At 39.8% G+C, this 19,660-nt stretch overlaps 1 protein-coding gene across 6 annotated transcripts in view; it reads left to right on the top strand.

The window, feature by feature from the left end:
• The window catches only part of ABCC4 (ATP binding cassette subfamily C member 4 (PEL blood group)), a 287,310-nt gene that overhangs the window by 188,160 nt on the left and 79,490 nt on the right, over positions 1-19,660 (top strand). For 5 of the 6 annotated variants that reach the window (XM_054529547.2, XM_024230992.3, XM_063715003.1 and 2 more), the window contains one exon: positions 856-935. In XM_054529547.2, the coding sequence (XP_054385522.1) occupies positions 856-935 (80 nt within the window). Of the gene's footprint in view, positions 1-855; positions 936-3,298; positions 6,185-19,660 lie in introns of those variants that run through there. The other variant, XM_054529549.2, reaches the window with a different exon arrangement.

Raw genomic sequence — 19,660 nt, 5'->3', positions numbered from 1 at the left:
ACACACTTCTCAGGGGTCACCTGCATCCACATAGGCTATGTGTGTATAGCTTCCATTTTTTTTGAAGGAAATCATTTGAAAGAATAGATATTTATTAGAAACCAGATTTGATCTGTTTCTGACGCCTTTATGACATACTGTTTTCTTGGATTCTACTTGACAGGGGAAATAAAGTCGATGCTAAGCAGTGATCTTCAATCATTAAATAATATTTCTGTTTTCCTGCATAATTTCCTCTTGTGTTCTTAGATAAGACTAAGCCTGTTTTTGTCATACTGTTTGCACATCTGAAAATGACAACTTGTTTGTCAGTAGTAAACTCACAGCCTGGAAAATGATAGGATCCCAAGTTTCCCCAAAAATGTGAGGTACAGTCAAGCAGGCTGGGAAAAAGAAATACAGAGGTTATCATTATGTTTATATAAAAAATATACCACTTAGCAAAAGAAATTCTGATAAATAAAGCAAAATTAGTGAAATAATTAGGATCAATTTCTGTACATTCATCTACCTACTTTGCACTTGGATGGAAGTCCTAGATTGGGTCTTAAAAGGAGGGAACATTCTAGAACCCACCAACCCTTTCTGATACTGTCACAAGATTTTTTTCCCTTAATTCTTTTAAAATCAGGGCCACATTTCAACTCCCTGCCTGCTGCCATTTGATGATATTTTTGTTTCTCTTTAGATATCGTCCTATTTTCTTTTTCTTTACCACTGACATCGGCTTATTTCATATGAATCATATATTAAATACATATGCATTTAAAATATTGTTTTGATTTGTTTGCGAATTGTTTCTCTTAAAGGGTCTACCTGGGGAAATGAGTAATTTTTCGTATCCTGTTCTTGCAGGAAGAATTTTAAATCGTTTCTCCAAAGACATTGGACACTTGGATGATTTGCTGCCGCTGACGTTTTTAGATTTCATCCAGGTAACATTGAGAGTAATGTCAGGATCTCAGATGGAAAATGGAAGTTCCTATTTTTTCAAGCCCTTTTCATGGGGTCTGGGTGTGGAACTGCCTGGCTGTGTGTAATGTTAACTTAATAAAGGGCCATGTTTGTAAAAGAAAGGTGCGGTTATAATTCAGAGGCTAAGTTGGCGTGAGTAATACCTTGTGTGTGGGAGTGGCTATACAGTCGCGTCAGGGTTAGTTTGAAGCAGCTTCATGCTTGGTAAGTGGCTCTCCATCTGCCTCTAGGTATCTGGCGTGGATTTTGCTTTACTGTGAACACATTTCATAATATAGAAACAATCACCTCTCACGGAAAGATAGTCTAGATTAACTAAATTATGCATTGTATTACCACAAAGGGCAAATACTTAGGCACTTTTTTTTTTTTGTGGATAGAACCAGGTGTGGTTACTTACAAAGAAAAGATTAGTAATAATAAGGTGAAAATAATACTTTATTAACAAGGACAATAGAGAGCAGTTATTGCGGATACAAAGCCTTTAAAGGCAAGGATATCTAAGCCAATTTGAGTACAGGATCAAAGTCAACTCAGAAAATGTCTTTTTTGTTTTCACACGTTGATTGCTCTAAGTCTTAAGCTGTCTTTAAAAAAAAAAAAATCGACGATCCTACAGAAATACCTTCTGTAAAGCATTTCTTTTGTTTGTGAACTTGAGGCTCTAAAGAATAATGTTGGGTCATCTCATCTCTCATCTCCTTATTCAGTACGGTTGCTCATGTGGTTTGGTTTTATTTTATTTTTTCCCGTTGTTTAATTTTGTCTACTTGTCAGTGATTCAAGCTGGGGCACTTCTTTTTTTCCAAGTGTTTATTTTGGAAATGCGTCTATTAAAAGCTATACATATTCCAAAATCTCAGCTGCTGTTGCTAACACTTTATGAAATTTGAACCTCTTTGACTTTTTCTAAGTACTAACTTACAATAGTTCTAATCATTAGCTGAATTTAAGGCTGTTAAATAGAAATACTACAGTTGGGGTCTGCAATTTTGGCTTGATCCTGTGGTCCCCCTACCCCTGCTTTTTTCTCAATGCTCAGATGCTTTAGATCTCCTCTGGAGCCACTGTTATAAAAGGAACCAAAATTACTTAATTCGGAAAATTAGCTATGTAAGAAAAATCAGTCATAGGCTTGAAATGCTTATAGGAATTCCTGTTTGTCACACAGCAAGGCAGCAAATGAGCATGTGACTGCAAACAGTATAGCCCATGGGCGAAGGCATCCACTGTTTACCGAGGTGAAGTAAGCTGAGACTCACAGGTGGATTATTTTTACTGCAAACAAGGACCTCTGATTTTTTTTTTCTTTTGCAAACATTTTTAAAACGTGTCCTCCTGGGTTTAGCTATATTATTTATCCCTCAGTAGCCATCACTAAAACAGTTGCCTGGTTTTCATAGGATACAGATGATTGTCTGTACACGTTTTGACAGGGATTGTTAATCACTTCGAGAAGATTTTGTGAAAGTTTCTGTTTCTTTGCAACAGGAAGCTAGGCAAAGGTTGAGTTTCCGAAGCTGGCTGGCCCACTATGTGCTTAGCAGAGTGAGCGGTCATAATTAGTATCCCTCGTGTGCTTTGTCTCACATATGGAGGGAGAGGGATGGATGCTACTTGATGTCAATATAAAACATTTCTTAGAAGCTTGAGGAGGGAAAATTCTAGTCTCATTGTACTTCTATTTAACCAGAGAGACAAGGGCGTTTGTTATTATCCACTCACATAATCTTGATAAACTTAACATTGTGGAATCCTACTGGCCCCAATTAGCTGATTTCTTCAATCTACAGCAAAGGTTAAATCCTAATGTTATTGTCTCCAAGAAAGGAGTTTTATCTAAAGGATAACTCAGTTATCAATTATGATAAAGATCTATTGTCACTTGTTTTGTTTGCAGGTGTCTTTAATAAGGCTTCCCATAATCCCTTCAGGAAGAAATATTTTCTCCTTTTAAAAATAGTATTAGCTAAATATAAAAGCTCTGGTCTCTGCCATTGTTGTTGATTCTTTGAGGGACATTTCCCAACATTCATTGTTTAAATGGTTGTCAGGAAGAATCAAGTGAAACGTGGTAAACAATGCAGTAACTGGTTCATCTTACTTTGTGTGCGGAGCCTTTCTCCCGGGGATTTGCATTCGATGAGTGGGCTTCTGACTGAGGTATCGCCAGGATCATTTTGAAGTATTTGGGCCTGTTGCTATATTAGGAAGTGAAAATTTTTATTAAAGCCACACACCCAAAAAAATGCATTTAACCTGTCCTCAAATAAAGGCCAACAAAAATCTAAATGTAAATTTTTTTTTTTTTTTTTTTTTTAAGTTGCCTAGGCCTCTGTAAGGATGAAAACAGCCCAGTGCTGTTCTGGGACTCTTAATGGAATCATGTAAACTTAAAATAAACACTATTATGGTAAGCACATAGAATGAAAACTAATTTTCCAAATCAAATACATTATATTCAATTCATTTTCCCCAATCAACCAAATGTTTAAAACTGTTAGTTATAACAGCAATCTTCTGGAAATTAATTAGAAGCCTATTAGCTCTGCTAGCTGAGCCGAATGAAGGGGGTTGCTCGGTATATTTCTAAGTAGTCTCCTGAATTAAAGCAAAGCAAGGTCAAAATGACAGTTAGCTTTGTTCACCTCATGGCTTTGCTTAAAGTCGTTGATCTTTTGAGGGGGGGAAGGAGGGAGGTGTTTTGTTTTGCAAAGGAAATTTTGTCTACTTTGACTCAGTTCTGTGATAAATTTTTAAAATTTATTTCTAGTACCAGTCGGGTGAGCCATACAGGAAGCATGATCTTATCTGTGTGAATAGTAGCCTTCTCCATTGCATGGGCATCTGAAATGGAGTTGACTTTTAGGCCTCTTGTCTACCACATCAATTCTTCTACAGGGTTTATTTAGCCCCTTTCAAAATTCAGATAGTAGGAAATTTCCTGGATGACTTTGTGTATAATGTCATTAGCAAAACATGCTTCGGACATCAGGGCCCTGGGTTTTGTGGCTGTCATCAGGTTCTATGGATAATAAACATGCTGCTGACATCAGGGGCCCTGGATTTTGACGGCTCTCATCAGGTTCAATGGGTATTAATCACAGTGACTAGCAGTTCCTCCTAAGCCCAAAGAAACTCACAGAAAGTGGGGCCTTCTCAACCCAGCAGCTGAGATTGGAACAATTGAGTTTAAAAATCTGGGAATTTCTTTGTCAAGATGTTACCCTTGGTGTTATCTAGCTAACTAATCTACAGGGGAACTACGTATCATCAGAACCAACTACGGATGGTATTCTTGAGCCAGAAAGAACTTTGGCAGGATGTATAGTAACAAATAGAATGAAGATTAAAATCCACAGAAAAGTTAGGTATCTTCATGAAGAGGGAGTTGAAATTTTGCACTTACCAGAATGTTCAGACTAAGACTGCTGAGTTGTTATTCTTACTAAAGCTGAGATTTAAAATCAAATAGCTATAGAAATAAATAATGTAGTTGCATTTATCCATGTGACTTTCTTTTTTTTTTTTTTTTTTTTTGAGATGGTCTCACTCTGTTACCCAGGCTGGAGTGCAATGGTGTGATCTCAGCTCACTGCAACCTTTGCCCCCCAGGTTCAAGCTATTCTCATGCCTTAGCCTCCTGAGTAGCTGTGATTACAGATGACTGCCACCACTCTAAGCTAATTTTTGTATTATTAGTAGAGACAGGGTTTTGCCATGTTGCTCAGGCTGGTCTCGAACTCCTAACCTCAGGTGATCCACCCACCTTGGCCTCCCAAATTGGTGGGATTACAGGTGTGAGCCACTGCACCAGGCTTCATGTGACCTTTTTAATCCAGAGCATTCATGTTTGATTACGTTTTCTGTATGACGGTGATCATTTTATTGGTTTTGTAAGTAGGAGTCTGGAACTGTGGACCATTGGGTCAGAACTGAACTGTTTCCAATTGAGTTTGCAAAAGACTGGAGGGATAGATCTGAGAGGAGAACCCTCTGCTTGTGGCTTGACGTCTAGAATGTAGGCTCTGTAGAAGCAAGTCTGAAACCATGCACAGATTTTATTACTCTCCCGATGAAATCGCTGAGATAAGGAAATTCTGGTTTACATGTGACCAGATTTGCTGGCCAGATAGAGGCAGTTAACCTAACTTTGATTTTTGGCCTTCAATAAAATATTTGTATTTGTGAGTTTTCATTTGTTTTTATATAGTTAGCTGTTGGCATTCATTGCAAATGGGAACAGTGACACCAGTAATTTAAAAGTGGGTGTCATTTGCTGTCCTGTATTAAGGGAAGAAACCCAGAGGGGCAGCGAGGGTAATGTGTCATTTTGGAACTCAAATTGGCTCAGGTGTGCAACAGTAGTGAATAAAGAAAGGTGAGGTTTTTGATTAGGCCTTTTGGAAGGAAAGCCAGAATTAAGGGAAGTTTTTGAATATATCATAAGATATAAATATATCACTGGAAATAAATAACTTATAGAATACAAATGAACAGTCTGCAAGTTACCTCAAGGTTGCCATGGGCTAATCAGATAATTTAGCCAAGGCTGGCAGTGCACATCTGGCTTATAAAGGGTTGTTCAAACATGTTTTTCTTGTTTGCTTTTTCAAAAATTGTAACAGCTTTGAACATCTACAATATTTCTAAAGCCAAGTCATTTATGAACATAGAATGGCTCTTCACAGGTTAAAAGTGAATATCTTGTTTTCATAAAGAATTGAAATACAAATAGCATAAAGATCTTCATCTAGAACTTATGTTCTTTGAATAGGAATTTGGCATTCAAAACATAGTATGTTTGCGTAAATCAACAAACAAAAACATACAGGTGATAGTCAACATTCACATTTTAAAGTGCTTGATTACTTCCTTTTTTTTTTTTTTTTTTCCTTTCTTTCTTTTTTTTCTGAGACAGGGTCTTGCTCTGAAGCCCAGGCTGGAGCGCAGTGGCACAATCTCAGCCCACTGCAGCCTCCACCTCCTGGGTTCAAGCAATTCTCATGCCTCAGCCTCCCAAGTAGCTGGGACTACAAGTGTGCACCACCATGGCCAGCTAAGTTTTGTATTTTTAGTGGAGATGGGGTTTCACCATTTTGCCCAGGCTGGTCTCTAATTTCTGACTTCAAGTGATCCTGCTGCCTCAGCCTCCCAAAGTGCTAGGATTACAGACATGAGGCACCGCGCTGGGCCAGAAGTGCTTGAGTACTTCCTAATATCAGCACCAATGCCAGCATCATGAATCTCTTCTTCCATTTTCTTAAAACAATAATTGGATTAATAGGTACCCTATCTGTAATATTTGTATTAATAATATCTTATTAGCATTTTAATTAGAAATTTAATATTAATGATTTGGAATCAGTAGTTTTCAACAATTTTAATAGTACAAATTTATTTGTAGTATTTGATGGGGAGATATGGTGTTTTGTGACTATATTTACAACTAGATGTATTTGGGAATATCTCAAAGTTTCTCCCAAAAGGAAAACATTTCTATTACAAATATGTGACTTGTGAAAATAATTTGTAATTCTTTTCAATATATCTCATTCTTTTTTTTTTTTTTTTTTGAGACAGAGTCTTGCTCTATCACCCAGGCTGGAGTACAGTGGGGTGATCTTGGCTCACTGCAACCTCCTCCTCCCAGGTTCAAGCAATTCTCCTGCCTCAGCCTCCCGAGTAGCTGAGATTACAGGCACCCACCACCACGCCTGGCTAATTTTTGTATTTTTAGTAGAGATGGGGTTTCACCATGTTGGCCAGGCTAGTCTGGAACTCCTGACCTCAAGTGATCTGCCCGTCTCGGCCTCTAAAAGTGCTGGGATTACAGGCGTGCGCCACCACGCCTGGCCAATATGTGTCATTCTTATTACATGTCTTCCTTTTTATTTTTTTTCCCACCAGCTTTTTATTGAGCTCCTACTATATGCTGAGTATGCAGAGGTGGAAAAGATAGAGGCTTTATCTTCATCCACCTGAGAAGCATTTACTGAGTATCTCAGTTGTACTAGGCCCCATGTTGGGCTTGGAGATACAGGGCTAAGTGAAATTGAATTCGCTTCTTCTATGAATTTACTCTATTGGGAGGGACAGATAGAAAGCAGTTACCATGCTGTGTGATAAGACTTACAATAGAAGGGATACTGTAGGAGAGAATGGTTAAGGTCTCGGCATGAGACAAATTTCCAGTCCTAGCTCTTTCACTTTAAGTTCAATTATGGCTTCCTCCAAGACTGGCCATGCAACACCTAATGCTAGAGTGGGGACTCAAACCCTCTTCTCACAGTGCAGCCATATGTTAGAATAAATATCTAAATAGACTTGTTTTACTTTGCTTGCCTTTGATTTGTAGCTACAAAGGACATACAGAGAGCAAAATTCAAATTTTCTGGTCCTTAAATCTAATCTCTTTTTAACTTTTGGAAAGAAACTATGTGCATGCCAGACTGTTGGCGCCCGTGTGTGTGTGTGTGTGTGTGTGTGTTTGCACACCTGTGGCTCACCCTCAAATGTACCCTCGTAATTCTTCATCCTTTAAGGACCAGCAAAAGTCTCTCTTTCTCATTAGTGATGCTTTTCTTTACCATTCCATTCTGTAATAAAACAATCTCTAGGTCCTATTAAAAAGAAGGGATCATATAACACCAGGCTGAGCACTGCTCTGAGCATATTTCACTTGCCCCATCTCATTTAACCTTCACTCATAGTCATTGAGTCAATCAGTATTTCTTGGACACCTCCTGTATGCCAAGTACTTTTCCAGGATCTAGAGCATGGAGCAGTTAACTGGGTATCAGCTTCCAGGAATTGGCATTCTAGTGCAGGAGGTCGATAATAAACAGACTAATAAACATAAATAATCTAATTAGTATAGTGCTAGTGTGTTCAGCAAAGGAAAGTGTTTGCTAATGACTGGACCAGCATGGTCAAAGGAGGAGGTGACGTTGAGTTGAAAAATAAGGAAAACAGCCGTGCAAAGAAGATATGGGGGCAGGTTGAGGGAGGGGCACATTGTACGGGGGAGGAACAGGTGCCAGGTCTCCAGAAGGGAACAAAGTGGCATTTCCACAGGAAGAGAGATGCTGAGCATGAGCAGGGTACCTGTAGTCCCAGCTACCTGGGAGGCTCAGGCAGGAGAATCACTTGAACTTGGGTTGCAGTGAGCCAAAATCGCACCACTGCACTCCAGCCTGGGCGACACACTCTGTCTCAAGATAAAAAAAAAAAAAAGAAAAAAAGAAATAGATTTAACGGGCTCACAGTTCCACATGGCTGGGGAGGCCTCACATGGTAGAAGGTGAAGGAGGAGCAAAGGCATGTCTTACATGGCGGCAGGCAAGAGAACATGTTCAAGGGAACTGCTGTTTATAAAATCATCAGATCTCATGTGACTTATTCACTATCACGAGAATACCACGGGAAAAACCCAACCGCATGATTCAGTTACCTCCCCGTGGGTCTCTCCCACAACATGTAGGGATTATGGGAGCTACAGTTCAAGATGAGATTTGGGTGGGGACACAGCCAAACCATATCTATCACTAAGTCTCTAATAATAGATTATTTGTCATCTAGTGCCCACCCATCTCCCTCTAGAAAGTCATATAATGCTCATTTAATATGAGCCTATGATATTTTAGATATAAACCTTTCAGAAATTGTGATACTAGCCTTTTTTTCTTACCCCCTGTGTCTTTAGAATTAAAGGTAGACAAACTTAGTTTCCTTTCCCCAAAATTCTTTTAGACATTTTGAGTGATCTGTAAGATTCCCAGCTGTGGAGACTAATCATTTAAATAACTTTATTCCTGGTTTTATGATAAACCTGGTCTCAAACCCAGGTACCAGAGAAATTGTGACTGTTTTTTAGATATGAGCATCCGGAAGCTCAGGAGAAAGAGGACACTAGATTTTCTTTTCTTTCTTTCTTTTTTTTGAGACAGGGTCTTGCTCGCTCTGTCGCCCAGGCTGGAGTGCAGTGGTGTGATTTCTGCTCGCTGCAAACTTTGCCTCCCAGGTTCAAGCAATTCTCCCATCTCAGACTCCTCCACAGTAGCTGGGACAACAGGTGTGTGCTACCACGCCTGGCTAATTTTATTTTTTCGTAGATATTTGGTAGATATGGGGTTTCACCATGTTGGCCAGGCTGGTCTCGAACTCCTGACCTCAGGTGATCCACTCACCTCAGCCTCCCAAAGTGCTTGGATTACAGGAGTGAGCCACCATGCCCAGCCTATATCTTTATCTACAGTATTTTGATGCACCTTTGTTCAGGTTGTGATATATATAGCTCTGTGGTAATACTGTATAAACAAGGAAAAATAACCGTGGCAAAAGCAAAGGCACATTTCTATAGTTACTGTTAAAAAATAACTTTACATTAAAACTTTGTAACAACTGGTGGTTGTACATTGTACTAATATTATTCACTGGAAGTGCATTCTTTATAGAAAGTTACATAAGTATACTAAAGAGTTAAATTTAAATACTATAAACATACAGTACACAGCATAAATATTTTATTTTTGTGAAATAAAAACACCTCATGGTTTAATTAAATGGAATGTTTCTGTCACAATTTATACTTTGAATACTCTAGTTTTGTTTTGTTTTGTTTTGTTTTTTTGAGGGGAGTTTCACTCTTGTCACCCAAGCTGGAGTGCAATGGTGCCATCTCAGCTCACTGTAGCTTCTGCCTCCCTGTTCCAAGTGATTGTCCTGCCTCGGCCTCCCGGGTAGCTGGGATTACAGGTGACTGCCACTATGCCTGGCTAATTTTTTTATTTTTTAGTAGAGATGGGGTTTCACCATGTTGGCCAGGCTGGTCTTGAACTCCTGACCTCAGGTGGTCCACCTGTATCAGCCTCCCAATGTGTGGGATTACAGGCATGAGCCACCATGCCCAGCCTGAATACTCTTAAAAACTGTCAATAAAGGATCTGAACTCCCCCACCGCCCCATATATTTGATTTTAGACAACAAAGTCTGTGGGTGCCTTATTTAATGTGTGAAAGAGAAATAGAATCTCAGGTCCCAAACTCCCTATGCCAAAGGGAAAGTTAAGCTTGGGAACAGAGTCACCAATACCATCTTTCTTTTGTTCCCAGACAGATAGCCATGATTTCACAACCCTACTATCCTGTGTCACTGCCTCATTTCCTGTACTCCCTCCTTTATCTTAATATAAAATACAGATTGACTGAGTGTGAGACAATGCACAATCCACATTTTCTTCTACTCCCTCTTTTCACATGTGAAATGTAGATTTACTGAGGCTAATCAGGGTCTCACAAGAAGGTGACCATCTCCCTCACTGCCTGCCCTCCCTCCCTTTTTCTTTCTTTTATTTTTTTTCTCTTCTGCTTGCTCTTTCTTCTTTAAATACTGAAGTTTACAAAACTCCCTCTAGAAAAAAGCACAGATCACAGATGCCCCTGTCACATTCTCACCTGTGGCTAAATAAACCTCTAATCGATTGAGACCTGCCTTAGTTACTTTTTGGTTAAAATGTACGTGTGTGTGTATGTATATAAATGCACACACACGCACATACCCCTCAAGAAGCAATTAAACCGTTGATATGTAATCTTTCAATTAAAGTAGCTTGATGCCCATCTTAAACTGTAAATTGAGGAAAATAACATTTGTGGCTGTAATAGATGATTTATGTAGGGCTCTAGGGCAATCGGAGTCTACATTTTAGCCAGCCTTGTAAACTTGTGTATGGAATTCATAGTTGAACCTATAGACAGCTGAACCCATCTAAGGTCTTTGAACAGCTAAGTGGCAGCTCACCTTGTAATTTTAAGGTTAAACAAGGATGTGTGATGTGTGCACATGCATCTCTCTCCTTTAGAGATGTTGTTCCCAGTTGATGGTCTTTACTGAAAATCAGCGAGGCTGGTAACCGGTTTACCCTGCGCACACATGGTGGTTGTCCTCTGAATTGTGCCTGGTTGCTTCCTGAAAAGGGTCATTTTCAGAGTTCTCCCTGCTCTTTGTGGTCACCTGAAAAAGGTGTTTGTGGCAGTGGATGCCTCCTCTATCTTGCTGTTCTCATCATCATCTGCATCAGCATCTTGAGGTTGGACAGCAGATCACTCCATTCCAAGCTATGCTGTTGGGAGGCTTCCCTTGGCTTTGGAACTCTTCACTTACCCCATTGCAATTCAGTGTCCAGCAGTGCTGAGGCTGCTAGGCTTAGTCACCATACATCTGCCTGGTGGAAACCTGATTGTGTTTCAGGTTTGGCTTTGTTGTATGAGGTTTTCTGTTTTCAGGAGAATTGTGGATGAAGTTAGTGAAACCAATAGCAGCACTAATGGAGCTTTATGCACATTTGAGTGAAACTGGAAGTTAAGGTATTAACTTCTAACTTGTCCTTGAACCTCCAGGGGTAAATGTTAAATTTATTCTTTAATTTTCTTGCTAATTAGCGCTCTAGGGAGGATGAAGAAGTGAACAACCACTCTTGTTGACTAATCCAGTGGTCCCCAACCACTGGGCCACAGACCAGTACTAGTCTGTGTGGCCTGTTAGGAACCTGGCCACACAGCAGGAGGTGAGCGGTACACAAGAAAACAAAGCTTGCTCCCCATCACTCACATTACCGCCTGACCTCTGCCTCCTCTCAGATCAGCAGCGGCATTAGATTCTCATTGGAGCACGAACCCTGTGAACATTGTGAACTGTGCATGCTAGGGATCTAGCTTGCATCTACCTTATGAGAATCTAATGCCCGATGATCTGTCACTGTCTCCCATCACCCCCAGATGGGACCGTCTAGCTGCAGGAAAACAAGCTCAGGGCTCCCACTGATTCTACATTATGGTGAGTTGTATAATTATTTCATTATATATTACCACGTAATAATAGAAATAAAGTGCACAATAAATGTAATGGGCTTGAATCATCCTGAAACAACCTCCATCCCCATCCATGGAAAAATTGTCTTCCGCGAAACCAGTCCCTGGTGCCAAAAAGGTTGAGGACTGTGTTCTAATCCACTCGTTTGTTTTCACCGCCTTCTGGATTCACAGCACCCTCCACTCCGCCTGTAGCACATGCCTGCCACTGGGCTGCCTCTGGCGGACCCCACTCTCTGCCCCAATCGTTGGCCTCATTATGCTTCCTCAGAGTCAGTTGTGATTCTTCCTCAACGTATTCATGCTACTTATCCTTGTTACTGTAATTTTGTAATGACAATACTTACCATATAAACTGATGAAACAGGAATGCCACAGGAAAGATTTGTTTGGCAAGTCAAAGCCTTGGGAAGGAATTAAAGCTTCACTTTAAAAAATTGTTAACAAATTATTTGTGGATGAGAATAAATGGGGTGGAGATGAGAATTGGAGGAAAATAGGATTGTGTGCTAATAGCTTCACACGTGTCTTGAAATTTGTAGGTGATGTATTTTGTGTGTGATATATATATAAGAAAGACCATGAAAATCTCCAACATCAGACCTGGACATGTTTTTTCATGCCTGTAATCTCAGCACTTTGGGAGGCTGAGGAGGGCAGATCACTTGAGGTCAAGAGTTCCAGACTAGCCTGACCAACGTGGTGAAGCCCTATCTCTACTAAAAATGCAAAAATTAGCTGGGCGTGGTGGCGTACACCTGTAATCCCAGCTACTTGGGAGGCTGAAAGAATTGCTTGAACATGGGAGGTGGAGGTTGCAGTGAGTCAAGATCGTATCACTGCACTCCAGCCTGGGCAGCAGAGAGAGACTCCATCTCAAAAAAAAAAAAAAAACAACAAACAAACAAACAAAAAACCCAAACCAAAAAAACCTGAAAACCAGCTTTAAGGATTTTGTATTGTGTAGCCCTTATTTCCATGCTGGCCAAATACAAGTTCAGATCACAGCGGCAAAGGGCTTCGTCTGTTGCCCTGCTTGGGGAAACTGGTAAGGCTTCCTGGTTTTTCTGAACTATATGTAGGGGAGGAGGAGGTACATATGGCAGGAAGTGTAGGAGCTTAGAATATCTACAGGGACACTGCAGTATGGAATAGCTGCGTCAGGAAGTTTGAGACAAGGCATTAGAGGAGATCAGATAGAGAGATGCAGAGGGGCCAGATCACAAGAAGGCTTGTTTCTTAAGCACAGGAATTTAGAGTTTAGAGATTTGAGTGTAAGGATATGGAGAGGAATGGGAGACTATCAGAAAGATGGGGTTGTACCAGCATCAGGAAAACAAGAAAGAATACTGGTTTGGACAAGTTTCTGTTTAGGACATCCAGGTCAGAATGCCTTGCGTGGGTAATGAAAGCCCTCGCTTCTGAATAGGGGGCCCACACTGCAGGATAGTCGATCCCCTCAGGCATGTGTCATTCACAAGGCCGTGTCCCAGTAGAGGGCCAGTTAGGTTTGCACACCACCATGAATGCTTTACTAGATTGACTGTTAAAGCTGTCAGACATCTTGCCAATCCTGTCAAATTATAGTTGCTTGCAAAATTGGAGCTGTTCTCAATTCCAAAATTAAAAGGAAGCCAGCATCAATTTATGTGGTCTGTTTAGGGTGATTCTACCTCAGGATATCAGAGCCATGAAAATTCCCTTTGCCAGTGCTCTTGGTTCTCTAGGAAAAGCTTCAGATTTTGTTTTTGTTTTTGTTTTCTGTTTTTTGTTTTTGAGATTTTTTGAGATGGAGTCTCGCTCTGTCGCCCAGGCTGGAGTGCAGTGGTGCGATCTCAGCTCACTGCAAGCTCTGCCTCCCAGGTTCACGCCATTCTCCTGCCTCAGCCTCCCAAGTAGCTGGGACTACAGGTGTGCGCTACCATGCCAGGCTAATTTTTGTATTTTTAGTAGAGACAGGGTGTCACCGTATTGGCCAGGCTGGTCTCAAACTCCTGACCTCGTGATTCGCCCACCTCGGCCTCCCAAAGTGCTGGGATTACAGGCATGAGCCACCGCGCCTGGCCCAGCTTCAGGTTTTAAAGGTGTGAGTGTTGAGTGTGCTACTGTGAATAAGATTAGATGTGACTGGGCCAGGTGTGGTAGTTCACACCTGTAATCCCAGCACTTTGGGAGGCCAAGGTGGGTGGATCACTTGAGGTCGGGAGTTTGAGACCAGCCTGGCCAACATGGTGAAACCCTATCTCTACTAAAAATACAAAAATTAGCTGGGCGTGGTGGCAGGCCCTTGTAATACCAGCTACTTGGGGGGCTGAGGCAGGGAGAATTGCTTGAATCCAGGAGACAGTTGTTGCAGTGAACCAAGATCGTGCCATTGCACTCCAGACAGAGCGAGACTCCATCTAAAAAAAAAAAAAAAAAAGATGTGACTAGATATCACTTATAAGTAAATAACTTCAAAGTATAATGTGGGGGCCAGGTGTGGTGGTCCATGCCTGTAATCCCAGAACTTTGGGAGGCCAAAGCAAGAAGAGTGCTGAAGGTCAGGAGTTCAAAACCAGCCTGGGCAACATAGTGAGACCCCTTCTCTATAAAAATAATAAAAGACTTTGCCAGAGATGGTGTCTCATGGCTGTAGTCCTAGCAATTTGGGAGGCCGACCTGGGAAGAACTCTTGAACCCAGGAGTTTGAGACCAGCCTGAGCATTATGGTGAGACCCTGTCTCTACAAAAAATAAAACAATTAGCTAGGTGTAGTAGTGCGTGCCTGTAGTCCCAGCTACTCTGGAGGCTGAGTCAGGAAGATCACTTGAGCCCAGAAGTTCAAGGTTGCAGTGAACCACAGTTGTGCCACTGCATTCCAGCCTGAGCAACAGAGTCAGACCCAGACTCAAAAGAACCAAAAAATAATAATAAAAATTTTCAAGTGTAGTGTAGGATGGAATGGGAGAGGCTTGGAATCATCCTTCTTAAGTTTGACTCCTAGCTCTACCACTTACTTTCTCTTTCCTCACAAAGCCACCTGCTACATCTCTGTAAAATGGAGAAAATTCTGCCTATTCCATGAGGGATATTGTGAGGATAAAATGAAGTCATTTCAATAACATTCTCAGCATAACATCTAAGCTCACTAAATAAAAGGTATTTTTTAAATACTACGTATATTTTTAAGTGGGTGAAATAGCCTGACAATGACATTATGCTGCATTAAGGTAATTGTCAGACAGTTACCAGACCCATAAGTATTAGGACATGAGTTTGTATTCCAGATATTAGGTTTATTATCCCTGAAGGTTTTAATGGCTATTTTCTCTTTTGGAACCACAGTATCAAAATCAGTTGTTTTCAGAATAAATCAGTGAGCACTCAATATCTCATAATAATGTAATTTTCATAATATTGCTGAAACTTCCTTGGCCCTTGATAATATTGAGTATGGAGTCTGAATTATCTAGACTTCTGCTAGCTAAAATCTTTGCCTCTAAGAAGTCTTCCTACTAGAAAAAACAAATGAAAAATGAAGGTAAGGTGCAGAGGTTGGATTTAGGCATTTTAATTTTTTCTGTTTAAATTTGGGAGTGCTCTGAGTATGCTAACTTGCACACAGCTGCCCTCAGCAAAATACTGTAATTTATTGAGGCACACTGAATTGCGAAACCTTTCTTCCCTACACACCCCTCATCTTAAAAAAAAAAAAAAAAATCAGCAGCTTGACTGAGCTTAAATAACTGACTTTTCATATCCTTTCATGGAACACAAAGGACTAATCCTGGGGCTACTTGAGCCACCAATGCAGGCAGCAGTGGAGACCACCACTGAATGTGCCAGTCCCTCCTCCCACAAACAAAACACGTTGACTGCAGCTTTATGAAGTGAAATGCCCAAAAAAAAGAAAATGTGAAGGAGGTGTCTTCAGTCATTTCTTCCCTAGGGGAGCGGGAGGGCAGGATGAGGGGCAGCAGAAAAAGCTGCTGCATCTGGATGTGGAGAACAAAGCCATCCTAAGACTTGAGTATAATAGGTTGGGTCACTCGCTTTTATAGAAGCAAAAGAGTGGAACTGCCTTGACTTGTCTCAGTACCACTGACCCTTACATTTCATTGTGTAGAGATGTCAGGGAAAGTGTGTAGAAAGCACACTGAACAATGACTTTGTCATTTTGAGATTTCTGAGGTTTGTTCACCCCTTCCCCCCAACTCCTACCCTCAAATCCCCATTGGACAAAAGAGATCGTTAGTTAGGTCGCCTTGCCCTCATTTGAAAGATCTCTGTTTTACTGACTCTTTCAAAAGTAAACTCATCCATTTTAACTGAATCACAGTGTTTTCATGCTTTCAAAGTCAACAAAAGAGTTTTAGTCACTGCATTTACAAGGATGGACTAGTCTGTGAAAATGCCAGTCCTAGAGATAATGATTCATGCCAACTGCCACATTAAAGTGGATTTCCTTGTTAATAGACAGGGCAGTTGATGACATGAGTTACTGGAAATATTTGCCAACTCTTGACCCCTGGATTTCTGAGATCAGGATGATAGGATTCACACAGGCCCACTCTAACAATTCCTTTACCTTTTCTTTTTTAATGAAAGATGCAATGGTTGGGTTTTTTCCAGTGTGATAGCTCATGTAGAAAGCAGTACTGTCACCATTAGTGTGGTGACAGTTAATCACTGGGGACCCTCCCAGGCTTCCCAGGCTGGCAACCAGTGTTCCAGTTTTTCCCAGCATGTGTGTTCCAATGATAATGTTTGTAGTTTAACAAGAAGCTAATTAAGACCTAAAGAAAAAAATTAAGAATCTCATTTTTATCAAGTCTGGTGGTATTCAGCAGAGCATAGAACTTTCCATTCTGGCATATTGGATGATGTCCATTCCAAAACAGTAGTGGCCATTCATGGTGCTTTCTCTTCTTGTCATCTTGCATCCTTAGTAATGATAAAATGGACAGTTATTACCCAGGAGAGGAAAATGGCTAAATGTTTACTTAATTGAGGACCTTTAAATTCTCTCTATGCTATTCTTGATTGATTACATTTATTTTTGTCTGTATACCTACTGAGTTTTCTTGATAAGATGAACAAAAAAAGGTTTGGACTGGAGAACTTGCCTGAGTTGTATTAAAATCTTGCAGTCACTGTTTTATATATGGATATATCACTTCCATCTGATGTGGGGCATGGGTAAGTGTAATCTCTTCTACTTGTGAGTTTTGTGGCTCACTTGTTTTCTTTCAGCCCTTTCCCTGGGTTCATTGACTTAGTGTTCTCTCTCATTTGCATTGAGTCATGAAGCTGATAGTGCCGCTTGTGCATCGCAGCAGAGGGCCAGCCACCTATGGGACACGTATCAAACGTGGATCAGGAGCCATTTTTGTTCTAGGGCACACAGGCTGGTTACCATTAGTTCTCACATTTGCCCTCTTTCCCACCCTCAATGCACCTGAGGAGATCATCTCTTAGCGTTATGGTTGTGTATTGATACACTGCCCAACCTCTGCCTGAACATGGCCAAAGGGATGGGAATGAAATTCTAGTGTCATTTTTTTTTTTACCCTATCAATATTTTTATTGAGGTATAGTTTATATACAATAAAATTGACAGTTTTTTTTAGGTTGAATTTTACTAATTGTGTACATTCCAATATCCACCCTCTAAAACAAGATGTAGAGAATTTCCATCTCCTCAGGAAGTCTCCTTTGCCCCTCTGCAGTCAATTTTCACACCCCTACACCTCTTCCCGATTTCTGTCAAAATCAATTAGTTTTCCTGTTCTTGAACTACATATAAATGGAACCAATAATTTTTCTGTGGCTGGATTCTTTCATTCACCATGTTTTTGAGTTCTATGTATGTTTCAGTGGTTCATTTCTTTGTTTTCTTTTTCTGAGTGATATTTCATTGTATGATGACATCATTTATTTGTCTACTCTCTGATGGGTATTTGAATTGTTGCCAGTTTTTAGCAATGAATTTTCTTATAGAAGTGTTTATGGGTACACTACATATGTTTTCATTCATCTCGGATAAAATTCATAGGAGTGGAATTGCTGGGTTTATAAAGTTCCCTTTAAAAACCAAAAATCAAACTATGACAAGGATTTTTATAATGGTTGTACTATTTTACACACCCAGCAGCAATATATGAGCATTCTAGTTGCTCCACATCCTCGCCAACATTTAGTATGATCAGTCTTTTTGTTTTTATTCTTTTTAGTAGGGTATAGATGATCCATTTGCATTGCCTTGATGATTAATATTGAGCTTTTTTCATACAGGCTAATTGGCCATTCATGTGTCTTATTTTCTCAAATACTGGTTCAGATCTCCTGCCAACTTTTTAAAACATGTTTTTAAAAATCTTGTTGATTTTTTAGTTTTTAATATACATAAGTGTATTTGTATATGTTTAATACTAGGCATTTGTGAATATTTCCTGTTTTGCAAATTGTGGTTTTTAATACATTTGCTTATTTCATCTTCACTGGAGAACTTTTTGCATGAAACTGTTCATAATCTCTCATTTGTCCATTTAATGTCTTTGTAATCTGTAGTGAAATTTCTTCTTTTATTCCTGACACTGATAATTTGTTTCTGTCAGTTTAGCTTGGAGTTTATCAATTTTGATTTTTTTTTTCAGTGAATTCATGTTTGATTTTGTAATTTTCTCTGTAGTTGGTAGATTTTCTATTTTATTAATTTCTTATTTTTTTTAAGTTACATTGATTTAATTTATCTTTTTCTCTAGCTTTTTAAGATTGAACATTAATCTGTTGGTTTCATGTTTTCATTTGTTTCATAATATATGCATTTAAAGTTATACTTTCTCTTTAAGTATTGCTTAGCTGCATCCATTGATTTTGATATGTTGTGTTTTCATTATCTACAGTTCAGAATATTTATGAGTTGACTTTTTTTTTTGGAGACAGTATCTCACTCTGTCGCCCAGGCTGGAGTGCAGTGGTGTAATCTTGGCTCACTGCAACCTCCACCTCCCGGGTTCAAGCGATTCTCGTGCGTCAGCCTCTCGAGTAGCTGGGATTACAGGTGCACATCACCACACCCAGCTAATTTTTGTATTTTTAGTAGAGATGGGGTTTCACCATGTTGCCCAGGCTGGTCTCGAACTCCTGGCCTCAAGTGAGTCTCCTGCCTCAGCCTCTAAAAGTGCTGGGATTACAGGCGTGAGCCACTGTACCTGGCCCATGAGTTGACTTTCTGATGTAATATTTTAGTAGTGAGTTATTACGGAGTATATAACTTCATTTCTAAAGATTTAGGGATTTTTTAAAAAAAAAACAAAAACCTTACTGTTACTGATTTCTAATTAGCCTTGTTGTAATTTGATAACATATTCTGTAATATTTCTGACCTTTGAAATGTATTGAGACTTCTTTAATGGCCCAGTATTTACTTTACTTTGGTAAAGGTCCCCTGTGCATTTGGAAAAAAAAAAAAAAAAAAAGAATGTATATTTTGTAGCTGTGGAGTATAGAGTTCTAAAAATGACAGGTCAAGTTGGCTTATAATATCTGGATCTTCAGTATCTTTACTGAATTTTTGTCTACTGTTCTGTCATTTACTAAGAGTGGGGTGTTTTTGCATGGTATCTCTCTCTCTGTATTTACAGTCTTTGTTGTAAGCAGCATCTAATTGGGTCTGGCTTTTTAAATGCTCAGCTGACATTCTCTGTCATTTTATGTGGAATTTTATCCATGTACATTTAATGTAATTATAGATACGGTTGGTTTTAAGTCTACCATCTTGGTATTTGTCTTCTATTAGTCTCATATGTTCTTTTCCTTCTTTGGAGTGA

This window comes from Pongo abelii, chromosome 14, assembly GCF_028885655.2.
Source record: "Pongo abelii isolate AG06213 chromosome 14, NHGRI_mPonAbe1-v2.0_pri, whole genome shotgun sequence".
Lineage (NCBI taxonomy): Eukaryota > Metazoa > Chordata > Mammalia > Primates > Hominidae > Pongo > Pongo abelii.
The sequence above is the reverse complement of the archived record's forward strand: the minus strand, read 5'-3'. Positions and strand labels throughout refer to the sequence as shown.